The 18,100-nt window shown below is 44.1% G+C and overlaps 1 protein-coding gene across 2 annotated transcripts in view; it reads left to right on the top strand.

Moving 5' to 3' along the window:
• EPHX2 (epoxide hydrolase 2) overlaps positions 1-18,100 on the top strand; it is a 60,984-nt gene that overhangs the window by 3,008 nt on the left and 39,876 nt on the right. Inside the window, exons 2-6 of one of the 2 annotated variants that reach the window (XM_004775104.3) lie at positions 3,254-3,338; positions 10,549-10,708; positions 11,962-12,152; positions 13,802-13,924; positions 17,344-17,418. In XM_004775104.3, the coding sequence (XP_004775161.1) occupies positions 3,254-3,338; positions 10,549-10,708; positions 11,962-12,152; positions 13,802-13,924; positions 17,344-17,418 (634 nt within the window). The remainder of the gene's footprint in view (positions 1-3,253; positions 3,339-10,548; positions 10,709-11,961; positions 12,153-13,801; positions 13,925-17,343; positions 17,419-18,100) is intronic. The other variant, XM_004775106.3, reaches the window with a different exon arrangement.

Genomic DNA, 18,100 nt, shown 5'->3' on the forward strand with positions numbered 1-18,100 from the left:
ATACAGAGATCTTTATTAGTTTTGTAGTTTTCCAGGCAGAGGTCTTAGACCTCTTTCATTATATTTATTTCTGTTTTTTTCTAATGCTATGGAAATGGTATTTAAAAAACTTCATTTCCAATATCTTTTAAACCACATTTGTCCTGTTCTCAACTTTTTATTTTCATCTATCTTTAAGTTGACTGGAAATCTTCCCTGAATTTTTTTTTTCAGGAAAGGCATGTGATGGTAAACATTGGTTTTATATGCTGAGACTTTCTGTTGCCTTCAAAAATGTGTAATATGTTATCTGGGGCTACAATTTGGGGGCCATTGTTTATTTTTCTCTCAATGTCCAGTCAGTATTGTTCCACAAACCTCTGACATCTAAAGTTGCAGATAGAAGACTAATGTCACTCTGAATTGTTTTTTGTTTGTGTATAACCTGTTTTTCTACACAAAAGGTTGTTACCCTTTGTTATCCTTAGAATTGGCACAGTTCCCCCACATATGCCTGTTGTGGAGGTTTGTTTTTTTATTAATTTTGCTTTGGTAATTGGTATACTTTTGATCTAAGGTGTCGAATCTTTCTTCAGTACAGAGAAGTGTTCTGTTATTCCTACTGCGTCTCTGATCAATCATGGAAGGATTTTTTTTTTAAAGATTTATTTATTTAATTTGGAATTACTAATAAATTATTTATTTATTTAAATTAAATTTTAAAACATTAAAAATTTTTTTTAAAGATTTATGTATTTCATTTGATAGAGGCACAGCGCACATGAGCACATACACATGTACCTGTACACATGAGTGGGGATTGGGTAGAGGCAGAGGAAGAGAGAGAATCCTTCAAGCAGATTTCTTGCTGGGCCAGGAAGACAATGCAGGGCTCAGTCCCACGACCCATGCGATCATGACCTGGGTAGAAACTAAGGGTCAGACACTCAACCTACTGAGCCACCTGGGTGCCCCAACCCTTTTGGAATTCTTACTGCTTGTTTATTGAAGGAATTTGGACTCCCTAGGTCTTATCATTTTGCTCATTAACTTGAATTGCTTCCTTGTTTTACTCTTTGTTCTTGAAAACTGTATCCTGTCTTTTGATTCACTAATTTCATTTTGTGTGATAGCTGCTTCACTGCTCACTGCTTTTATTAGCCACCCTTAAGATTTGGAATTCGTGTTTTCCAATCCAACAGTGTTCATATTTCAAATTGCTTCTTCTGTTATTATTATTACTGCCTGATCTGCTTTATAGATACATTGGTATCTCCTTTCTCTGTAGTTCTAGTCTTCCCTCAGTTCCCATTCTGCTAGCAGCCACCATTCTCCAGGCAGAAAAAATCATTTTCCTTTTGCTTTCTCCATCCTATTCCTCCAGCGTGTGATAGTTACTTATGTGTTGACTCCCTTGTTCCCCTGTGTACTCCCGAAGAATACAGTCACATTTTCCTGCATTTGTATCACAGCACCCAGCACAATGTCTTGCATACCTCAGGTGCTCAATCCAAAATTGTTGAGTCGAATTGTGTATTGATTCTTAAAGCTGGAGACCAGCTGCCAAAGGGCATGAGGAACCTTGGGAGGTGATGGAAATGTTCTAAAACTGGAATGTGCTGATGTTTGCATTGATGTCACAGAGTTACACAGTCTGTAAATTTACTACAAATCCTTGAATCATACTCCTTAAAATGTGAATTTGATGGTATATAATTACAACATAGTAACCCTGTTTAAAAAAAAAAAAAAAGGACAAGCAGCAGGGCAGTGCCTGGCTGGCTCAGTTGGTGCAACATGTGACTTGATCTCAGGGTTGTTAAGTTCAAGCCCTATGTTGGATGTAGAGATTACTTAAATACAAAATCTTCCAAGTAAATAAATAAAAGACAACTGATGGCAAAGGTATGGCAGAGCCATTGCTTTTACTGGAATGTTGAGCAAGGCTATAATATTAGGTATGTATTTTTTTGCATGTTGTGTGAAGTTGATAATCGTTACCTGCAAGAGCGTTAGTTGGATAGAAGAGAGTTGCCTGTTGTCAGAAATGGAATTCCCAGAGTAGATTTGTTGTCTTACTTGGAAATGGTAAATCATTTTAACTGGCCTGCTGATTTTCATCCATTATAAATATTTGCCTGGGGCACTGTATTGAGAAGGATTGCACATCAGTGCCTGGGCTGAGTGGACTCGGTTGTGGGGATGGGTTGTCAGGGGTGTGAGGGAGCAGAGGTGTGTGTGCGTGTCACATATATATCATCCTTATCCGTCTGATCGTCTCCTAGCCAGCCATGTAAAGGTAGCTGATCTGCCATGGGGGTTGGGAAATTATCAAGAAAGCGGAATGGAAACTTTAATTTTGTAATGTAAGGAAGTGAGAGGGTGATGAGCTGGTCTCTCTCCCTATGTGTGTGCTTTTCCTTGGGACGAGTATGAGCTGAGGTATGTTAGCTGGCTAGGGCTGCCATAACCAAGTACCACAGGCTGGGTGGCTTCCACAGTAGTTCCAGAGGCTAGAAGTCCAAGGTCAAGATGGCGGCAGGATTGGTTTCTCTGAGGCCTCTTTCCTAGGCTTATAGAAGGCTGTCTTCTCCCTGTGTCCTCACATGGCCTTCTCCCAATTCGGGTGTGTGTCCTAATTTCCTCCTCAGGACACTGCTCATTAGATAGGGCCCACCTTTATGACCTCATTTTAATCTAATCACCTCTTTAAAGGCCCTATCTCCAAATACATATTCTGAAGTACTGGGGATGATGACTTCAAGATAGGAATTGGAGGTGGGGCAGTTTAGCTCTTAACCTGAGAAAACTTTTTAAAAATTAAATATGGTTAAAATGAAGTAGAAACTGTATGTTCAGAATCAAAACCAGGAAAAAATATTTCATTCCCTCTGAAAAGTATGTACTAATAAAGCAGTCCTTTGGAGTAGTGCCTTGTACAAAGGAGCTGAAGACGGGAATGAATGTGTATCCAGTCTTGAGTTTGTCCCTTAAGTGGCAAAGCCAGAAGTACTGGCAGTTGAAGAGGCTCTGCTGGGTGGTCCCCATGAGCTGCTTCACCTGCCGGCATATTTGTCATTTAATTTGTGTTCTCATCCATGTTCGATTGCTCGTATAGCCTAAGATCCTGGCTTGAACATTGCCTTTCCCCGTCCATGGCAGAATGCCTTTAAAACAGCAGTTTGTCCGTGGATAGGAATAGTGTCTGTTCCCTACATGCTGCTGTGATGAAGTCCTCTGAACATCCATGCTGTTGTTTCTTTGTATCTTCCAGAGGCTTTCTGAGAGAAGCTCTCCAGAGAGGAGGCCCAGAGGGCTCCAGTGCCCGCCTCATGAGGGGAGAGATCACATTTTCCCAGGTAAGGGGACACTTCATAAACCCCTTAAGAAGGCATTCTGTACCCACATGCCCATCTCCCACACTGACTAGAAGCTCTCTGAGGGCAGACCCACCATGTTTGCCTCACCTAGTACTAGTACTTTCCTCCCAGGACTGGGATGGAGGCTTTGAGACACACAGAGAGATATTTAAGACCGGTTCATTATCTCTTTGGGCCAACCCGCAGGATTCACTCCATGAGTGGGAAATTACCAATTTCTTGCCAGTCTGTGCCAGGCAGAATAGCCTGTTTTTCCTCTTAAATTGTGGTAAAATACACGTAATACAAAATTTGTCATCTAGATCACTTTTAAGTATATAATTTTGTAATGTAAAGTATATTCGCATTGTGAAGCCATCACCACCACTCTTTTCATCTTGCTAAAGTCCTATAGCCCTTCAACAAAAACTCTCCATCCTTCTTTTCCCCCAGCTGCTGGCAGCCATGACACTACTGAATTCCTGTCTCTGTGTATGAGGCTGCTATAGCTACATGAGATAAGTAGGATCCTGCAATATTTGTCCTTTTGTGCCTGGCTTATTTCACGCATGGTGTCTCCAAAGTTCATCCGTGCTGTGGCCTGTGAAAGGATTTCTTCCCCTTTTAAGGATGAATTGTTTCCTGGTGTATGGATAGACCACATTCTGCTTATCTGTTCATCTGTCGATGGACCCTGGGTTGCTTCTATCTTTTGGTCATTGTGAATAATGCCACTGTGAACTTGGGTATACAAATATCTGCGGGACACCTTGCCCTCAGTTCTTCTGGGTATAGACCCAGAAGTGGGATGGCTGGGTCATAGAGTAGTTCTTAATTTTTTTAAGGAGCCTGCATCCTGTTTTCCAGAGCGGCTGCCCCAGTTTGCATTCCCCTGGGCAGTGCCCAAGATTTCCACTTGATCCATATCCTCGCCATTCCTTGTTAGTCTTTGTTTTGTTGTTTGTTTTGTTGCTTTGATAGTGGTCATCCTTACTCAAGCTGTTTTCATACAGGACCAGTTGTGGGGAGAGGCTGTTAATTAATAACTGGATAATGGATGGGCTTTGGAGGCAGAGAGCAGGATTTAAATCACAGCTCGCACTTACAGACACAGGTTGCTTAACCTCCTAAAGGCTCAGTCTTGCCATCTGTAAAATGAACGTGATCTGCTGTCTTCTTCATGGGTTGTTAGGAAGCTAGGAAACTGTCTCGCATGGTGCCTGGCACATAGCAAGTGCTCAGTAAATAGCAGTATCGTTGTGACTACAACCTCCACTGGTTTTTAACAAAGCAATGATCTGAAACCACTTGGATTCTCAGGCAGTGTCTGCAAGAAGAAAGGCTACTGAGAATCTATTCTACAAGCACACAGAAATCCGCGATTAATATTGTCAGAAGAGAAGGAAAGAAGGGAGTACAATGTACTTTCAACGAACGTAGGAATTATAGAGTGAATTTCTAGTAATTGCTATGAAAACTCTGTACCCATTCTGACTTTCTTCGTCTGTGTACCTTCTAGGTAACTTGAATAGTTAGCAGATGGGGTCTGAAAAAGCACATTATAGTTGATCCTCCAACAACATGTGTTTGAACTCATGGGTTGATTTTTTTTTTTTTTCAATAAATACACATACAGTGCTGTAAATGCATTTTCTCTTCCATAGGATTTTCTTAATAACATTTTCTTTTCTCTGGCTTACTGTATTGTTATAATACATATAATAATACATATGACATATAAAATATGTGTTAATCAATTCTATGTGATTGGTAAGGCTTCTGGTCAATAGTAGGTTATTAGTAGTTAAGTTTTGGGGAGTCAAAACTTACATGTGGGTTTTCAACTATGTGGGTGGTTAGGGCTCTCAACCCCCACATTATTCAGGGGTCATCTATATATTATGACAAAGGCTACTTAGGTTTAATTTGTCTTCAAAAATTATATCCTGGAAGTGAGTGTCGTCTTTTAAGTTTTATTTGTGTATTAAAGGCACCTGGATGGCTCAGTTGGTTAAGTGTCTGACTCTAAAAAATTTTAAAAATTAAGTGTCTGACTCTAAAAATTTTTTTTTCTTTTTTGTATACAGTACAAACAGAAAAGTATGCAAAGTATACAGTTTAACGAATTTTTGCACAAACTGAATGCACTCAGGTCACCAGCACCCAGATTAAGAAATAAAACATAATTAGCACTGTAGGCACCCCACCTAACACCCCTTCCGACACTACCCCTCCAAGAGTAACTAACCATCCTGATGTCCAGCCTTAGAGATCACTTTTACATATTTTGTACTTTGAATGGAACTGCACAGATTAATATTTTCTGTCTGGGCATCTTTTCCTCAGCACTGTATTTGTGAGAATCATAGATACCATTGTGTGCAGTCCAAGTTTTGTTCTCATTGCTGCATGATATTCCATTGTATGAAGATACTCTGATCTCTTTATCCTTTTTTTTCCCCCCACCCTGAGATGGAAAGGCATTGGGAGATTTGGAGCAGTGAAGTAACATTATGTATATATATTTGCAGCAAGGGAAAGGTTAAGAGAGTGAGCGAGCACAAGCAGGGGGACTGTCAGGCAGTGGGAGAAGCAGGCTTCCTGCTGAGCAAGGAGCCTTTGGACACTGGGGTCATGATCTGAGCGGAAGGCAGGGAGGCTTAACCCACTGAGCCACCCAGGCGCCCCAAAGAAAAGGCTTATTCAGTAGGCAGCCAGCCAGATAAGGAGATGGGAAGACAAGCTTCAAATCCAGCGCCTAACTGGTATTTTTAAAACCTCACTCTTGCTGCATAAATAGATGAAAAGAGCAAGGATCATTATAGACTAATTAAAAGGAAGCTGTTGGTAGATCAGGTGAGAGATGGTAGTAGCTTGGACTAAGGTAATACTGGGGGAAGTGGTAAAAAGTGATCCAAACCTGGAATATTTTGACTGTAGTTTCCGCAGGCTTTCCTGATAGATTGAGTGTGAGTATGAGAGAGGAGTGAAGGGTAACAAACGTTTCTGACCAGAACCAGCTGACAGTATCAGTTGCTATTTGCTGCTGTGGGGCTGGGAAATCATGTGCCCGATTTGGGGTATTTGAATTTGAAATACTTATTTGTTTTATTAAATATTTTATTTATTTATTTGAGAGAGAATGAGTGAGAGAAAGCATGAGAGAGGAGAAGGTCAGAGGGAGAAGCAGACCCCCCAAGGAGCTGGAAGCCTGATGCAGGACTTGATCCTGGAAGTCTAGGATCATGACCTGCACCGAAGGCAGCCGCTCAACCAACTGAGCCACCCAGGTGCCCTTGAAATGCTTATTGATCTCCAAATGGAGCGTGCAGTAGGCAGCCTCATATACGAACCCAGAGTTGACGGAAGATATCCAGGCTGAACACCCACACAGCATATAGATGGCATTTTTAGTGTCACCGGACTCAGTGCGATCACCGGGAAAGGAAGTATAAATGGAGAATCCAGAGTCCCAGGTACTCTAATATATATATTTTTTAAGATTTTATTTATTTATTTGACAGAGAGAAATCACAAGTAGGCAGAGAGGCAGGCAGAGAGAGAGAGAGAGAGGAGGAAGCAGGCTCCCTGCTGAGCAGAGAGCCCGATGCGGGACTCGATCCCAGGACCCTGAGATCATGACCTGAGCCGAAGGCAGCGGCTTAACCACTGAGCCACCCAGGAGCCCCCAGGTACTCTAATATTAAAGATGGGGTTAATGAAGGGGACCCAGATTGAGAGATGGAGAATGAATTTCGACCAGTCTGAGAAGAATCAGGAGAGTGTGTGGACCCTGGCAGCCAAGGATTTATCAAGTTTCAGATGAAGAGAATGGCCCTCTGTGTTGGTGCAGCTGATGGGTCAGGCAAAATGAGGGTCAGCAAGTGCCCATTAGATGCAGTAACATAGCATGGAGGTCATCGATAACCTTGACAAGAGAAAGTGGCATGTGGAATGTGGAGATAAAAGCCTGACCAGACTATGTTCAAGAAACAAGGAAAGGGCGCCTGGGTGGCTCAGTGGGTTAAGCTGCTGCCTTCGGCTCAGGTCATGATCTCAGGGTCCTGGGATCCAGTCCCGCATCAGGCTCTCTGCTCAGCAGGGAACCTGCTTCCTCCTCTCTCTCTCTCTGCCTGCCTCTCTGTCTACTTGTGATCTCTATCAAATAAATAAATAAAATCTTAAAAAAAAAAAAAGAAAGAAACAAGGAGAGAAAAGGTTTGAACACTATATGAAGTTTTGATACAAAGTAGGGCAGAAAAATGGGACAGTAGAAGGAGGAAGGGATAAGGTCAAGAAAGTTTTACTTTCTGGTAACAAAGTGCTTGCATGCTGATGGCAGTGATGCAGTAGGGAGGGAGACTGCTGATAAAGGAATAAGGAAGGGAGACCCCCTGGAGCTATTTCCTTGAAGCAGAGCCGGATAGAATCTAGATGGAGGGGTTGAGCTTTGGTAAGAGCAATGGACCATTATCTATGGCAACAGAAGGGAAGATGGAGTTCTTGGCCACTAATGCTGGTAGGTGGATATTGAAGGTGGAACTTGTGAAAATTCTCTTCTAATTATTCTCCCTTCCTCCAATCCTTCTCACTGTTTCTGGGATGACCTCCCTAAAATGCAAATCTACTTACGTAACTCTCCCACTAAACTATATTTATATATTTTTTACTTGTGTAACAGTCTAAGGCTGGAAATGTTTTATTATGTTTATAGAAAGGTAAATACTTCCATTATTTTTCCACTTTCATTAATGGCTTTAGTCTACTCACATTTTATATTTTATCTTGCATCAATTTTGGCATCTGTATCTTTTTTCTTTTTATCTTTTTACCCCCTCTTCTCCCATTTCTCTCACCCCGTCCCCTACCACCTGCCTCTGGCAACCACTTTCTTCGTATCTATGAGTTTGGCTTTTTTGGTGTTTTTTGGTTTTCTTTCTGTTTTGAATTTAATTTCCACATATAAGAGAGATCATACAGTATTTGTCTTTCTCTGTCAGACTTCTTTCGCTTAGCATAATGCCCTCGATGTTCATCTAGATTGTCACAAATGGCAAGATTTTGTTCTTTTTTATGGCCAAATAATATTCCATTAAATTTATATACCATATTTTCTTTATCCATTCATTCATCCATTGATGGGCACCTAGGTTGTTTCCATATCTTGGCTATTATAAGTAATGCTGCAGTGAACATGGGGGGTGGTGCAGATATCTTTTTGAGTTAGTGTTTTTGTTTGCTTTGGATAAATACTGAAATGGAGTTGCTGGATCATACGGTAGCCCTATTTTTAATTTTTTGAGGAATTTGCATACTGTTTTCCATAGTGGCTGCACCAGTTTACATTCCACCAACAATGCACAAGTGTTCCTTTTCTCTGCATCCTCACCAGCATTTGTTATTTCTTGTCTTTTTGATAATAGCCTATCTAATAGCTGCTATGTGATGTCTCACTGTGGGTTTTTTTTTTTAATATTTATTTATTTATTTACTGGAGAGAGGGAGAGAGAGAGCATGAGAGGAGTAAGGGTCAGAGGGAGAAGCAGACTCCCTGTTGAGCAGGGAGCCTTATGTGGGACTCAGTCCCTGGACACCAGGATCATGACCTGAGCTGAAGGCAGATGCTCAACCAACTGAGCCACCCAAGTGCCCCTCACTGTGGTTTTTGATTTGTGTTTCCCCTGATGATTAGTCATGTTGAGCATCCTTTCATGTGTCTGTTGGCCACCTGTATGTCTTCTTTGGAAAAAAATGTCTTTTCAGGTTTTCCATACATTTTTTAAATCAAGTTTTTTTTTTCTTTTTTCTTTTCTTTTTTTTCTTGCTGTTATGTTGTATGAGTTCTTTTTATATTTTGGATATCAGCTCCTTATCAGATATCATTTGCAAATACCTTCTCCCATTCAGTAGTTGCCTTTTTGTTTTGTGGATGATTTCTGTCGCTGTCCAGAAGCTTTTTTATTTTGATGTAGTCCTAATAGTTTATTTGTGCTTTTGTTGTCAGATTAAAAAAATCATCACCAAAACCTATGTTGAGGAACTTGACCACCTATGTCTTCTTCTAGGGGTTTTATGGTGTTAGGTCTTGTATTGAAGTCTTCCACGCATTTTCAGTTGATTTTTGTGTATGGCGAAGATAGTGGTCAAGTTTCATTGCTTTGTATGTGGCTGTCCAGTTTTCCCAACACCGTTTATCAAGGGGATTGTCCTTTCCCCATTGTATATTCTTGGTTCCTTTGTTGTAAATTTACTGACCATACATGTATGCATGGGTTTATTTGTGAGCTCTCTATATCAGTCTGCTATTGGGGTTTGGGTACTTTTCAGTTGGAACTACTCCAAATAGTGCTGCTATGGTAGTGTATAAACATATCACAATCCATTTTGCTGCTATCAGCTAGGGCTGCCATAACAAAATACCACAGACTGTGTGGTTTAAACAATAGAAATTTGTTTCCTCATAGCTCTGGAGCCTAGAAGCCCGAGATCAAGGTGTTGACAGGATTGGTTTTTTTCTGAGGCCTCTCTTCTTGTCTTGCAGTAGCCATTTTCTGTGTCTTCACAGTCTTCCCTCTGTGTGTGTGTGTGTGTGTGTGTGTGTCCTAATCTCCTGCTTTTACAAGAACACCAGTCAGATTAGATTCAGCGCCCCTCATGACCTCATTTTACCTTAATCACCTCTTTAAAGACCCTACCTCCAAGGACAATTGCTTTCTGAGATGGGAGGGCTTAAGACTTCAACGTGAATTTGGGGGGAACACCATTCAGGCCATAAACAGGGGCACTTACGTAGTTTGTAGTTTGGGGCTCTTGGAAATAGTGCTGCTGCAAGTGCATAGACGAACATGTCTTTCTGGTGAACATATGTGGACATTTTCTGTTGGGTGCAGGTCTAGGAGTGGAATTGCTGGCCCACAGAGAACGCATATGGTCAGATGCAGCAAATGCTGCCAGAAGCTATTCTTTTTTTTAAGATTTTATTTATTTATTTGACAGAGATACCACAAGTAGGCAGAGAGGCAGGCAGAGATGGGGGAAGCAGGCTCCCTGCTGAGCAGAGAGCCTGATGCAGGGCTCGACCCCAGGACCCAGGGATCATGACCTGAGCAGAAGGCAGAGGCTTAACCCACTGAACCACCCAGGTGCCCCTGCCAGAAGCTATTCTGAAGGATTATACCAACTGATAATCCTCATTTATTCCTTTCCACAGTGGGTGCCACTCATGGAAGAAGACTGCAGGAAATGTTCTGAGGAATCTGGAATCCGCCTCCCTGAGAATTTCTCTGTAAGTCAGCTCTTTGGCAAGGCAGTTGCAGCAAGAAAAATCAACTATCCCATGCTTCAGGCTGCTCTTGCGCTCAGAAAGAAGGGTAAGGAGCCAATACTGGTTGTTCTCTCAATCAGCCGCACTAGAACCCTTGGGAGGGTTAGGTCAGAATACATCCAGATGTGTTCTGAGAGCACAGGTCATCTGGAATTTGATGGAAAGCCATTCTTAAAAACAGCCCCGAAGTAAGTTTTATCAAATAGCCAAATACAGCACTATCAGAATAGTAGGGGAAAAAAAATGAAAGTATTTTACTTAATAGAGCAGTTTGTGCCAGAGACTGCCTTGTGAGCAAAATTCTCTCCCTCCGGTGACACTTAGTAATGACCAGAAGGACCCAACCTCTTGTCACAGTGATTGAAAATCAAGGCCTTTAAAGCAACTGTGATCAGCTCAACCTCTAAATGTCAAAGCGACTGAGCTGTGAGCTGGTTGACATGAACTCAGAGGATGTCAAATGGTCTGGGATGTGAGATCAAGTTCATCCAGTAGACATTTATGTAGTGTCAGAGCCCACTCTTTGTCACAGGCATATTTGAAATCATTCTACCCACTTAACAGTAGACTTACAGGGTCGTGGCTGAGCCGTCCCATGTCCGTGTTTCTCACTCATGTTTCATGCAAAGGGTCTCACCACTGTCATCAGTGCCTTATTTCCAGCATCCCCTGCTTGTTCCCCTTCTTGGTTAGGGAGAGAAAGCCGGGGGAATAATGCTATCTTTGCCAGCATTCCTCTAGTTTTGAAATGGGAATGCAGTCTCCAGAACCCAAGGCAGGAATTTTGAAAGAGTGGAGCGGAGTGTTCAGTAACACTGACTTGGCAGGAGCCCTGGAGGGCCAGTCCAAAGGCAGGATTCTGAGCCTGGTCCGGTTCTGCCTTCACTGTGTAGCTCTGGGAAGCTCATCATTGGTCCGAGCTTCTGTTTGCTCATCTGTAAAAGTGGATAATGAGGTCTGTCCTGCTTACTCCCAAGGTGGCCAGGAGCATATGAGCTGATAAAGATCACAATCTCTTGCTCTACAGTTGCAAGGGATATTTAGCAATAGTGTTTTTGTCAGTGCTTCTGAAAGCCCTTCACGTACCCACTTTGCTTACTCTCCTGTCTCAGTGTCAGGACGTGCTTATGGATAAAAATGGTTCTTGTCCCGCATGTCAGTTTAGAAGCTGGGCATCAAGAAGTTGATGCAAAGAAGAACCCTATGTGGCCCCTTCTTTGGGGTTGCCTGTGGGGGTAACTTGAGCTTCTTGGAGCAAAGTTCTGTATCTGGTCCAGTCACTGGTGACTTCTCTTTCAGGCTACACCACCTGCGTCCTCACCAACGACTGGGTGGACGACAGCGCTCAGAGGGGCAGCCTGGCCCAGCTGCTGTGTCAGCTGAGGCCGCACTTTGACTTCCTGATAGAGTCGTGCAGGATCGGAATGACCAAGCCTGATCCTCAGATCTACAAGTTTGTGCTGGAAACCCTGAAGGCCAGCCCCAGTGAGGTATGTGGACACTTCTTTTGAGTGAAGGAGAATGTTCTAGAGATAGTACACATAAGAAAAAGGGAGGAGGGAGCAGGTGGAGGACTTCTGGGGCCCAGTGGTTTGATGCTGGGTCTAGCGGCAGGTTCCCATTCTCCCAGGCCAGGATTTCCATGGACATGGGCCACTCTCTGTGGCTTTTATAGGTCAAAACAGGTATTGTCAAACTGCTAGCCCAGCCGCCTCAGTTTGCCTGTAAAGAAGCATAGACCCTGGGAGATTTTCCCAAGACCACAAGGCTGGTAAGGGTCACCCTACCAAAGGGTGAGTTCCAGTATTAGAGCTGCCTCCTCTAGGCACCCCAAAGTTCTGTCTTCGTACTGTCTCTAATTATCTATTCAAAACTCTGTTTTCCTTGTATGCCTCACCTCCAGTTTTTAAAAAGGCAAAGGCAATTAGTCCATCCTTAAATACCTTTCCCTGATGTTTCTAACCCTCTCTTGTTGGCCCCACCCCCTCCACAAGCTGGTGGATGAAACCCTGAACTCCCTCATGGGGAATCCTTACAGGAATCCTTACCAGAATCCTTACCGGGCTCAATCCTAGAACTCAACCTCTCTCCTTTGAAACTTTGCTCCTGCTCTTCTCAACCCCTGGATAAGCCTTGTAACAGTGCTCTAAATTTTAGTATGCCTGTTAATGTGAAGATCATCTCACTTCTGACTTTTGGGTTGGATGAGCTTCTTAGAAGTCTGGGCCTGCCCTAATCCAAGATGATAATGCACTTATGCTTTTTTCTATGACTTTAAGGATTTTTTTTTAATTCTAAAATTTAAATATTTGATTGATTCAGAATTTATTTTGGGGAAAGATGATGTGAAGGAAGCATCTACTATTTTCCCCCAAGCAGTTAAGATAATTATATAATCTTTCAAGTACCATTTTTCCTTGCCAGGCGGACAACACGAATTGTCATTTATAATTGGGTTCATTCCTCAGCTCTCTTCTATTTCATTGATATGTCTATTTCTCTTCTAGCACCCCAGTTTTTTTTTTTTTAAGTTATTTATTTATTTATTTGTCAGAGAGAGTGAATACATGCAGACAGAGTGGCAGACAGAGGCAGAGGGAGAAGCAGGCTCCCTGATGAGCAAGGAGCCCGATGTGGGACTCGATCCCAGGACGCTGGGATCATGATCTGAGCTGAAGGCAGCTGCTTAACCAACTGAGCCACCCAGGCATCCCAGCACCCCACTTTTTAGTTTTACCTTTTTTAGCGTCATAGTTTGTTTTAGTATCTGCCCTTATTACAGTGCTTTTCCAGATTTGGGGGCAGGGGTCTGTTCATACATGTTGATTCCCTAGATGAATTTTAATGTCACCCTGATAAGTTTATATCCTTCCTTAATTTTTTTACAGTTTCAGAATTTAGGCTGAAACCCACACACGTCTCTGGGAATCTGTACATCTCTCTGTGTTTATGGATATGTTGATGTAATTCAGTATTTGTAAGAGTAAACAAATATATAAAGGAAAAAGTAATTCTTCACCTTGTCATCACAAAAAACCCACGATCCCCATTTTAATGTGTGTCTTTCTGGTGCTCTCCCTCCTGGGTGAATTTTGCTTTGGATGAGAGTGATGCTAGTGTCCCTGCTATTTGGATTCAGGTTGTGTTCTTGGATGACATCGGGGCTAATCTGAAGCCGGCCCGTGATTTGGGGATGGTCACCATCCTCGTCCGTGACACAGATACAGCCCTGGCAGAACTGGAGAGAGTAACTGGGGTGCAGGTAACTCTTGGGGTTGCGCTGGGTTGGGTTTCCCACCGTTCCTCTTGTGTTGAGGGGTGCAGGAGACACAGCAAGTGAGAGGGGGATCGTTTCCGGGAGTTCGGTGCTCTTGGCGCGAACCCAGCTGCTCACCTCCTGGGTGGGTGGCCGCTCCCCACTGGGCCATCAGCACTGCTGTCCTTGAAGAACTTCTTTCTCTGCAGCCATGAGCAGAGAAGCAATGCTCTGAGAAAAACTATCTATACTAGTCAGAGTCGGAGGAACCAAGACCCAAGGGAGGAGCGGAGCCTTTGAAAGCCACCAGACTTCACTGTATTTATTTATTCTTACTTTTTTGAATTAAAAAAAAATTTTTTTTTAGACTTGACCACTTAGAGTAAATTTTGGGAATTTAGCTACTAGGTCTGCCCAAGTGGGGATAGGGAGCACAGACCCCTCCTGGTCTGGCTGGTCATACTGCTGGTACACGCAAGTGGTTGAAACCATCTGTTACAGAGAGGATGGGGCGCCCTTCATGATGCCGTAGGAAGGCTGCCTGGGGATTAGCCCCGTTTGTTATTTTGAGTTTGCCTAAGATCTCCATCCCACTGGATCGCACTGAGCCCCAGAGTGCTGGTGGCAGTTAAGGCTTTTGCAGGAATACAGTGTTTGGGAGAGGGGGCATACACCTGGCTGAGCCAGCTGGACGGCCCAACCTTCCCCTCAGAGGGCACTGTGTCCACTTCCCTGAGCTGCCGCAAAGTTCACAGACTGCATGGTGGAGACAGCAGTCTCATCAGGAGGCCAGAAGTCCAGGATCAAGGTGTTGGCAAGGGCAGTTTCTTCCGAGACCTCTCTCCTTGGCTTTTGGATGGCCGCGTTTTCCCTGTGTCTCCACATGGTCTTCCCCAGTGTGTGTCCAGATGTCTTCTTTTACGAGGACACCAGCCAGATTGGATTCGGACTCCAATAGGCTTGCTCCAATGACCTCTTTTTTTTAACTTAATGACCTCTTTTAAAACCTTATCTCCAAACACAGTCACATTTTGAGGCCCTGGAAGTTTAGACTTCAGCAGATGAATTTGGAAGGAACATAGTTTAGCCCCCCATGGTAGGGACAATTGACTTTTCATCTTCTTTTTTTTTTTCTAAGATTTTATTTATTTATTTGAGAGAGAGGGCAAGCACGAGTGGGGGAGGGGCAGAAGGAGAGGGAGAAGCAGACTCCCCACTGAGCAGGGAGCCCAGTGCAGGGCTGGATCCCAGGACCCTGAGATCATGATCTGAGCTGAAGGCAGACATTTAACCGACTGAGTCACCCAGGTGTCCCTGACTTTTCATCTTTAATGAATAAATAAAAATATCTGTCTAATGGCTTCACTGTCGTAAAGTGTCTTGTCCAAGCTCAATCTGTTCTACAAGCCTAGAAGTCTCATGCAGCAGAGGAGAAAACATCCCAGACTTAGAATCCCAGCGTCCACCTGCTTGTCCCACTTACTAGTTGTCCCCTCGTCGTACGAGTCACAGATAACTGTCCTGTAATTGGGAAAGTAAGCCATGCCTCACCTGTCTTCTCCAAAGTAGGGAGAAGCTATAAGGAAGGATGAAAATTATTCCCTTTTATTTTTTAAATCAACATACAATGTATTATTTGTTTCAGGGGTACAGTTCTGTGAATCAAAAGTCTTAAACAATTCACAGCGCTCACCATGCACACACCCTCCCCAATGTCCATCACCCTCCCTGCCCCCCAGCAACCCTCAGTTTGTTTTCGGAGATTAAGAGTCTCTTACTGTTTGTCTCCCTCTCTGGTTTCATCTTGTTTCATTTTTCCCTCCCTTCCCCTATGATCCTCTGTCTTGTTTCTCAAATTCCTCACATCAGAGAGTAAGACATCCACTAGGAAGCCAGGGATACCTCCGCAGAAGGGCCCCACGGGACTCTAGCCCTTAGGGGTCCATGTCCTGGCTCCCTCAGGCCAGACAAGGCCCCTTGCCATCAAAGGACACCCAGCTGCCCATCCCTCCCACCATACCCTGAATCTTCTCCAGGTGTTACGGCCGTAGGGGGCTTGCCTTCTGATTGCCCCACTGAGCATGTCTATGCAAGCTCTTCCATGTTTAAAAAAGGAGGTACATTTCATAGTTTATTTCTTGCACCTCAGAGGTCGGAGCCGCTTCTTCCTTAGACCATACCTTTGGGACCAAAGATCTAGCAGTAGGAGTTGCTAATATGTCACTTTCTGTGACTAAGATCACTTACTGTCCTTTGTCATTTCTGTCTCAAGACACCTCACATGGATAAGGTAAAGAAGCCCCTTAAGGACCCTTTGTTCAGGGATTTTGTTCTTTACCTAGATGTCATATAAGATGTTATTTGTCCTCCTGGGACTCCAGACAACCCAGCTGGGGCCTGCAGGCAGAAGGCTCTTACTGGCTGACCTCTGCCCCCTCCCACCCCAAATTCATTCATGTTAAATCCTCAGAACCTTGGAATGTGAGTATATTTGGAGATACAACCTTTAAAAGAGGCGATGAAGATAAATGAGGTCATTGCAGGTGGGCCCTAATCTAGTACAACTGTCCTCATAAGAAGAGGAGATCAGGACACAGACACAGAAGAAAGACCACGTGAGGACCCAGGTTGGAGGTACAAAGCCAAACAGAGAGGAGTCAGGAGGAACCAAGCCTGGACCAACCAAGGTGTTGGACTGCCGGCTTCCAGAACTGGGAGACATAAACGTCTGTTGTTTCAGTCAGCCAGCCTGTGCCACGTGGTTATGGCAGCCGGAGCAGACTAATACAAAGGCCCAGAGTCAGATTTTGGCCGGCGTGAGGGAGGGAACCTGCAGTGGAGCCATTCAGTGATGCTCTGTGCACTTCGCATTCCTGATGGTGTCCAGCATGAGCCAGGGTGACCACTTGAGGAACTGCCGTAGGGAAGAATTATAGTCACTGAAGTATGAAATCTCAGCATTTTAGAGCAGGTGGTTTATTTCTTGCTGATGTAAAAAAGTTCAGGTGGTGGTGGCCAGGGCCTTTGCTTCAGGCAGCTATTCAAGGACCCAGGTTTGATAGCGGACCCACTGTTCTCCCGCTGTGTTTTCCTGAGTCACACCAGGCTCTCAGCCGGAAGCGGGGGGCAGTAGAGAATGTAGGACAGTTGAGAATGTAGAATCGTGTGGAGATTTTAACGGGTGAGGCTGACAGGCCACGCTCTTCTGTCCGAAGGACTCGATCATGGGCTGCACTGAACTGAAAGAGAGGGGGAGATGAATACAACTGTGTGCTCGCAGGAGAGGGACGGGGCTGGGCAGGGAGGACTCAGGAGCCCATGGCACAGGTGCCTGTGCCAGCACTCTGGATTTCTGGAAACCGTCTCTGAGAACGTCGCACAGAAGGAGGCTGCCGCCTCTCTCACTGTCCCTGTTTTCCTTCCAGCTTCCCCGTGCTGCAGACCCTCTTCCAATCCCATGCAGTCTGAGCGACGTGAGCCATGGGTATGTGCCGATAAAGGTATGTGAGCGCTCCCTCCCAGTCAGCTGAGGCCTCCCTCACCAGCCCATCTACAATGACCTGCAGAGACATTTGTTAAATATCAAGGGTACCTGAATACTCACTGTTTACAGGGAAAGAATATTTCTCCATCTACTCATTCCTTAAAAGTCAGAAGACAAGGGTCATGCTTTAGGATATGCAAAGCAGTGTACAGATGTGGTCAGACTCCCGTGGGAAGACCGGTCACGTGGCCTTGAGTAGCCCAGAGTGCTAAAGTGCATGTGTCTGGCCTGTGTTCTGGGGAGAACTTGTTTTCGTCTAGCAGATACTCATCAAGCACTGCCTTGGTGTCAGGCTTGGGCCAGATACGAGGGATGCAGGGAGGAACAAGACAGATCCATCCTCAAAAAAACCCATAGCGAGAATAAAGAGACAGAAGTGGTCATTAAAACATCCAGTGGTCAGGGTTACGGCAAGGCCAAGGCCATGTGCAGAGGGGCCCCAAGTCCTGATCCAGCCAGGATACAGAGTAGGGTATTAGAATGTCTTCATGGATTCACCCTGGGATCTTTCTTCATTTGTCATTGGTCCCATTTAAATGGGAAGCGACCTAGAGCTACAGGTCAGCTCATACGCAAAACACGATGGGACAGTTGCTTGGGGCCAGGTAGAACCAGTGTGAATCCTGACTTTGGTACTA

The sequence above is a fragment of the Mustela putorius genome, unplaced genomic scaffold (assembly GCF_011764305.1).
Source record: "Mustela putorius furo isolate JIRA1106 unplaced genomic scaffold, ASM1176430v1.1 tig00000242_pilon_pilon_pilon, whole genome shotgun sequence".
Classification (NCBI taxonomy): Eukaryota; Metazoa; Chordata; class Mammalia; order Carnivora; family Mustelidae; genus Mustela; species Mustela putorius.